This window comes from Mesitornis unicolor, unplaced genomic scaffold (genome assembly GCF_000695765.1).
Source record: "Mesitornis unicolor isolate BGI_N332 unplaced genomic scaffold, ASM69576v1 scaffold45876, whole genome shotgun sequence".
NCBI lineage: Eukaryota > Metazoa > Chordata > Aves > Mesitornithiformes > Mesitornithidae > Mesitornis > Mesitornis unicolor.
This window is the reverse complement of record NW_010191222.1, coordinates 91,885-99,555: the sequence shown is the minus strand read 5'-3', so window position 1 is coordinate 99,555 and position 7,671 is coordinate 91,885. Positions and strand designations below refer to the sequence as shown.

The window sequence follows — 7,671 nt, the reverse complement described above, 5'->3', positions numbered from 1 at the left end:
TGTTGGTCTTAATTAAGATAATTTCTTGCTCTTATCAAACTGTGACTATAAAAACATACTCGTGATGGTTATCTTTTTCATCCTTTTAATAATAATAATAAAAAACCCTGTTGCAATTACTTTTCCATTTATTATTGTGATGTATATATATTTATTTTTCTACAAAGGAATTTGACAAGCAGATTTCTGGAGTTCTTGATGGAGTTGAAACAATAACCTATGTATGTCATTGTACATGCATAGTGAAATGATGAACATAAATCACATACCCACACACACGTACACACAGAAAACAAGGCACTGTTAAGACTGTACAAGTAATAAGTGACCAAGAGGTTATTGATACATTAAAAACTGAGCTCCTAATGAAAACTGTATCAGTGGTTATTTTAACACCCTAAAGCTATGCACTGTTTTTGGGTTCTCTGCTTAAACGCCCAACTGTGTCCCTCTTCCCATATGTATTGGACCCCACATTCGTAGGTGAATAAATTGCTCCAATGTTGTTGCTGGAACGAACTAAAAAGTCAGCCAAGCGTTGTGTCACACATGTGGCAGTGTTGCACTTCCGTTTCTCCAGGTGGTGACTACTAAGGTAAAGCAAAAAGAGCAAAGATTAAGTCAAATGATGAGCAATCAAGCGTGCCACTTCTAATAGGCATTTGAGCTGTGCTAATGTGGGAGTTCTTTTAATATGTGCACAAATACAGGAACATTACAATCTTCCTACCACCTACTTCGTGCCTGAAAAAAAGTCTTGTGCTGTATGCTATTATCAGTTTTAATGATGGGGCTTATTTAAATGCAAAGACCTTAACAGTCATATGTCATTTTATTGATATTCTGCATAGCAGTTTATGACGTCTAGAAAACCTGTAATGATAGTATAGCTGAGACAGTAAGTGGAAACAATGACTAAATGTTTAGCTTTAAGCTGAACTTCTAAATCTATTTGGAGCTCTTGCTGATATCATGAGGATTACTAACATAATGACAATCACTAACATTTATTTAGTTCTCTTGCTCCCACAGGATCATGTCCTGCTCTCCCTGAAGTGAACAGTAGTCTTCCAGCCCACATCGAGTGGACTGAGCCCAGAGACTCACCACGTATCATGAGAGGTGACAGGTGTTGCCAACTTCTGCTGACTTTAGGACCACTTAAAATTTTGCTCTGTCTAAACAGATTTCTTCTCTACTGAAAAGCAACCACATCTTTGTTGAAACACTAGCAACTTGAAAGTGCTGTTGTGGTAGAAGATAATAATTTGCTGGATGAGATTTTAAAGAGTGTTCGCGGAACACTCCATAGCTAAAAAGAACATTTTATGGTCTGAACCAACAGACCATTTACAGAACTCTGTGTAGAACTTACGTAGCTTGAGATTAATTTATTTATTTTTTAATCACAATACAGTAGTTAGCTTGAGAGAGCTTGAATTTTTGAACTTGTTTCTTAGACCACTATGTGGTTCCTTCAGACAGAAATACTTGCTTGCTGAGATTGCTTATTGAGTTATCGTTAATTTTCTTGGGTTTCTTTGTGTCGATATGGCACATGGTAGACAACAGATCACAGCAATTTTTTGCTGTGAAGAGTGACAATTTCCCTGTTTCAGACTCTGAGCAATTACGAATGAGTACATTTTCCCATTGATTGACTAAATCTGTTATCTAAAATGTCATCTATTCTTTGAGTTATTTGTATTAATCTAAGAATCCAAATGGAATACCAATTGTGACAGAAATTCCACTATTACACTGGTTCTTCATCAGCAGATAGGCAGCAATTTCTCAGCAATTAATATTTTAAATATAGTATTTAAATAATTCTATTCAAAATAAATGCTTGGATAGGTCTTGATAGAGCTTCTCTTAGGTTTCCATGGGTATTTCTATTGATTTAAAAAGAGTTTAATCAAACTCTTAATATATGAGGTTCAAAGAGCAACTGGTTCTTGTGGAAATCCTGATTTGTTTGTGGAAATCCTGATTTGTTTGTGGAGGCAGAATTCTCTTTTTCATTAAAGGTACAAAATCAGGCCCTGACACTCTAAGTTTAAAACTTCAGTCCTTATAGAAAGCTACTAGATTTGAAGCTGATGTCTAGCCTGACTGAACCCATTACACATATTAGCTCTCTGATCTGTAGCCTTTAATTGAATATGTGCCTCAATGAGAGAGTTCACCCAGTAAGAGACTGTAAACCAAGGCCTCAGAAAAGCAGATGAGGTATACCACAGTAATAAAGGTCATGCCTTGTGTTTGAGTATTACAGTTATTTTTTTTTCAAAAAGTAATAACTGTAAAAAAGTGGGAACCTAGTCTCCATTATCAAAATAATTTGGAAGACAAACAAATTGTCATATAATAATGACATTTTAAAAATAAATTCATAGAGAAAGGAACAGGCAACTGTACAGTCACGTGTATTTACTGAATCTATCTCTAACAACATTGTCATTGAAAGAAAGAAATTCAAAAGCCTGATGAACAATTAGAATCTTTTATGACATATTGCAAATACCTTTTGAAATACTATTTTATAAATAAAAAGTTACCTGAAATTTGATTTACAGATTTATATAAATGTGAATGCATGTCAGAATAGTTAAATTTTGTCATTGCAAATTGCTTCTTTTCCTTCTTCCCATGATGAAATTAATATTTAATTCTGTAATGAAATATTCTTACTTACAGGAAATATTTATGTTATAAAATAATTCCATTCTAGCAGAGCATTACTGATATTAAGAAGGGTATATTTTCTTTTATATTTTTTCCCCTTCAGGCTTGGAAATGTGACAAAATTAAATAAGAAAGCCCTTTCAAAATAAAGCTTTTTTTCTTTCTCAAGGTAATGTATTCATAGCCTTTTTCATTTGTGAAAGCATTATAATTGTAAAGTGGTTAAATGATCTGCAACTTTTGTCTCTGGATTTCACTTTCTACCCTGCATCCTTTGATATTTATGCTTACAGAATGGCTCTATTTTCAAGAACAATGGCATTTAAAGCTATTTTCTGAGAGTAAACAACAGCCATAGAGAGTCTCAAGTAACAGGATACCACTGCCACAAAGTTTACTTCGTAATTAAATCCTAACTTATATGACTAGAAAAAACAGAACTAGAAAAAAATCAATACCTTTTTGTAGTTGCTGCTGGTTGCTCTGGCATTTCCTCACTAAGTGCTGAGACTGTATTCCGTGACATTACTGGCAATAGCCATCCTTGTCTCCTGGAAGTGCCATCAGATAGATCATCAGCCACAGTTAGTAATCTTAAAAAAACAATAAAAATACCCTGTGAAATTGCATAACTCTATTTTTGCTCATATTATTTGAGATATGAAAGCAAAAGCAATTAATGCAATAATCTGAACACTTTTTCCCCTAAAAAGAAATAATTATAACTGTTTGTTACTCACTTCTCAATAGGTGTAGCTTCCAAACAGCTCAGAGTGACAGAAAGTGCAATGAAGAAAACTGACAGCTTTAGGTTGCACATCTTTGCTTCCAAACTTTCTGAAAAGAATAATGATTCAAAACTGAAAGCAAACCCAAGTACTCTTCAGCATATCCTATTACTGGTGCCCATTCTGTCCTAAATCAACAGCAGCTAGTCTTTTTCACAGACTAAAAGGATCCCCTTAAGGATTTACTGTCACAATTTTACTGTCACAATACAGTTTTAGACAGATAGCTCTCAGCAGTAAATGTTCGTTTTCCATCTAGTAGTATCCATCCTTTCTCTTATCTCTGGTTTGCATATCCTGACATGTCCCAGTGTCAAATTCTGGTCCTAGGTGCAATTTACCTTGAAGTTATCTTAGCCTTTTCCTGACAAATGCTGTTTATTAATACTGAAAACAGTGTGCTTTCCTGAAAGCACATCTGTTGTACTGCATCTTAAGTAAGAAAAAAAGGGAAATTGTTTACCTTTCAGTGATGCGGGAGCTAACAGAAGAAGCACTCCTGTGTTAGCAAGAAGGGTGCATGCAACAATTCCACGGTCGCATCTAGCTCTGGAGTATCCCTTTCCCCCCTTCCTCGCTGACAAGTAATACAGCTCTTATATACCCTTCACACCTTTCTCAGCTCTGACATCAGGCAGCACAGAGCGACTGTCATTAATTCCCATCCCTATAGATAGAAAGTACCCCATTGAGGAGCAGAGGCAGATAGGTTATTATCACATTAGCACACCAGTAAATATTAACCTGGTATATGCAGGATGCCCTCATGAAGATACTGTAGTAACATATTGCACATCAAAACTGTAGTCTCAATTTTACAGTTCTGATAAGATGCTGAGGTAATATTCCCCGTGGGTGTTCTAGAGGGCTAAATAAGGTAACAAAAGTTATATAGAAAGCCAGAGTAAATGAAACAGCAGATCACCAGTAACTGAAATGTAATAAAACAGATAGGTTAGAAAAGATAGCTTAGTTAAAGTTACGAAGGTTTGTTGTAGAAGTATGTAATGATCAAAACAGAAAAAATGCTTGAAGGGATAAAAGCTGTATGAGGAATAAAAAAAGAGTAAAAATTACTTAAATTGACAGATAGGATGATCATTCAGGGTAACGAGGTAGAAATTGTACATTTTTCAGTAAAGTAAAAATATGAATGAAAATTCTGTCATTATTAATGTAAAATCTTGTGTTTTATTAACACTGGTAGATTCTTTATGCCACACATAAGAATTGTGTTAATTACTATCCTTAAGAAGGCAAAGATTAGTATTAAAAAGCTAGGAAATGCCAGAATAAAGGCTGTTTGTAAAAATTTATTTGTCTAGTATGCACAGAGTATGTTTCAGGGTAAAATATACAGCTTTTAATAGACTAAATCCAGATTTAATAAATAACCTCATTCCAGATTTCCAAGGATGCAGATTTCCAGGATACAGATTAGAACAATTTTTTCCTGATCTCAGTGGGAATTAGGCATTTTTTTTCCTGTCTCATTCATTGCCTTTAGGTGCCCAAATGCCATTGGAAAATAGGTCTTTAAATTATTTATGGAGTTTAAGATGGTGATACAAAAGCTTAAAGTTTTCTGTGATAAGAAGTTATCACATGCATCTTCCATATCCCCACAAAACATGAATTAATTCATAACTGCTTAAATGAGTACATTGAAGTACAGTGTCTTAACTGGAAACCTCCTTTTTTTGCTGTTTTTTGTCTGTAACACCAGATTTTTCACTGAAATGGTTAAAGTTCCAGTGCTGGCTCTTTTTAGGCATCTGTGCTACTTGAGTTGAATACAGAAGGAATATTTAGCTGGGATAGTAGCCTCTTAACTTGATACAACAGCTAGCGTGCCAGTAAGATTCTAGCAAGTGGCAATATATTTGTGGGGTTTTGTTTTTAGTTTTGTTTTGGGGTTTTTGTTTGTTTGTTTGTTTTTTCTTCCCCCCATTTATTAATGGGATGTTGCTTCTGGATATTTTGCTCTCTGCTTTTAATGATACAATCATATACTTTATTTTTCCCCCCAGGTTTCTGTCATCTTCCCCTGGATGGACAGTCCCAATGTGAGAGAAGTAGGTAGAGTGTCATTTTATCTTCCCCATTACAATATGTTTTGTGAAACATCTGAAACAAGTTTCTCTCTCCAAAGAGCCTTTGACTACAATGAAACAACATTCTGGTGTTTTTTACTGTAGAAATTTGACTCCCGTGAAATAAAGGCATTTTACAGAGATAGAATTGTGCTAAAAAAACAATTATGGAAATAATCTGGCTGGTAATTGACACCAGCTAATATTCACAGCTTGAATATTTAACATGAATGCCTTAGTGCACTTCTTCCTGGATGGGAAGAGATCTGGGTCACACTGACATGCAGTAGTGATATGTGTGTGCACAGCTTTTGTGAAAAGGTAAGCTCATGTTGTTTCAATGCCTGAAAAGCAGTGGATAGATCAGAAGCAGTTTGCATCTGTGATGTTAGAAGATTGGACTGGTTATTCAGAATCAGTTAAATTTTAAGGCATCTAAGTGAACGGTTGTTACGTCAAGCTTGAATCAAACTATAGGTTGATATAAGAAAAGTAAAACAGGCTTTTCGAAGAAATATTGGTCCAAAATCCTAATTCCAACTGTGTCCTGCAAGCAATCTTGAGGATGCTCTAATGCTTTGAGGGAAGAAGAGAAAGGCTGATTCTTGAGTACATTGTAGAAATGAAACTGGATTTATGATGTCCCAGGACAATTGCCTGCCTTCTAAGCCACATAGCATTTTGGCAGAGTCAGCAAGGTGTCTATCCAGCTACTATTCAGATGTAATGCTAACAAAATTAAGGTATTGTGACTTCTGTTACAAGTTCTCTTGAGCAGGAATAGTGTTTTTCCAGACAAAAATGGATGGAATAGGAGATCTTGGAATCTCTCTGACTATTCTTAATTCAATAACCTATTAATTAAGTTATTAAACTATTAATTAATTAAACTATTAATTATTCTTAATTCAATAAAAGATTCTTAATTCAAATTTCAAGAACCTGACACCAAGTACTGTGCAGTTAGTACCGTTCAATGAAGCAATTAGAAAACTATTTTTATGACTGACAAAGTTCCTTAACCTTGATATTAGAAAAAATTCCTTGATTATTGTTCATAACAAACGTTATCAGTCTAAGGAGGAAATAAAGTATTCTCAGTAAAGAAAGCCATGAACGATTCTATCCTGAGTAGTTACATGGTAATTTTACGTTTATGCTGGTGTTTAAATCCATGTGAAAACATTTATCTAAAGTATTGTGTCTATGAGGGTTATGGGACACCAGAGCTGAGGTTTACAAAGAATCCAGAAGATATGGTATACCAATGCCCCGGTTCCTTCTGGAAACCACCTACACAAATGTCTTGACTTGCAAGATGATGAACATGCTCTGCACTGCAATGTAGTAGTAGCAGAGGAACAGAGTGCCAGTCTCATCTCAAGTGTCTGCTGCTTTTATATTCTGGGGTGTGGGATTTATCTGCCCAAATGTGAAATGAATAGAGAGCCCATTCTAGTGCCTGTTTCTAATGATTTGTGCTTGTTTCTCCTTTTTGACTAGAAAAACAGCCTTGGGTGACTTGCTCAGATATAGCTGTTTGTACTACAGATGTCTAAATGTATTTGAAGCGAATTCCATCACGGATACTTTAACTCTCTTATGTGCTCAGTTCCTAACATTTAAGGTTGTCTCTCTTTCTCATATTTACCTTTATCTTAGGCTATTCTAGGCACCTGCTGGACAGCGATTTCCCACTTTTAATGGCTGCTTTTCAGTTTTTGGGTTCCACATTTACTTAATAACATTAATAACACACATTAAGACTTTTGGTAATGGATGTCTCTTTCCCATTTATGAGTGTGACAAAAAGCCATGTTACCTGTTGCATGCCCTTTATCAGATGCTGTTCTGCTGTGTAAGGTGAATGTCTCCAGTAAATTAGATTGTCGTTCAGTTACCAGGAACTGTAAGTGTATGAATAACTTATGGTTTAGTTTTCCTGTTGTATCAGAACAGAAGAGGAAAAGCTTTAGGCATTAATCTGAAATGAGCTTATTTCAATTTTTTTTTAATAAACTAGAAATCATAGCACTGGCAGCATTAACATACATCAGTGTAAATGTTACCAGTAATGAAACAGAATGGTGCATGTGTCACTG

General features: G+C 35.1%; 1 protein-coding gene across 1 annotated transcript; it reads right to left on the bottom strand.

Annotated features, from left to right (window-relative positions):
• Positions 1 to 255: 255 nt before the first annotated feature.
• IAPP (islet amyloid polypeptide) lies at positions 256 to 4,251 on the bottom strand. The gene is made up of 4 exons (XM_010186667.1): positions 3,940 to 4,251; positions 3,429 to 3,525; positions 3,147 to 3,281; positions 256 to 590 (listed from the first exon to the last, which is right to left on the bottom strand). The coding sequence occupies exons 2-4, from the start codon at positions 3,506 to 3,508 to the stop codon at positions 404 to 406; spliced, it is 402 nt and encodes a 133-aa protein (XP_010184969.1). The 5' UTR covers positions 3,509 to 3,525; positions 3,940 to 4,251; the 3' UTR covers positions 256 to 403.
• Positions 4,252 to 7,671: the final 3,420 nt, after the last annotated feature.

What these genes read in the sequence shown, in the direction of transcription:
- IAPP (XM_010186667.1), bottom strand. Translation starts at nt 3,508, where the DNA reads ATGTGCAACCTAAAGCTGTCAGTTTTCTTCATTGCACTTTCTGTCACT. An exon ending in GAAGCTACACCTATTGAGAA is followed by an intron (nt 3,282 to 3,428) that starts GTGAGTAACAAA and finishes TGTTTTTTTAAG; the next exon opens with ATTACTAACTGTGGCTGATG. An exon ending in CCAGCAGCAACTACAAAAAG is followed by an intron (nt 591 to 3,146) that starts GTATTGATTTTT and finishes GCTTTACCTTAG; the next exon opens with TAGTCACCACCTGGAGAAAC.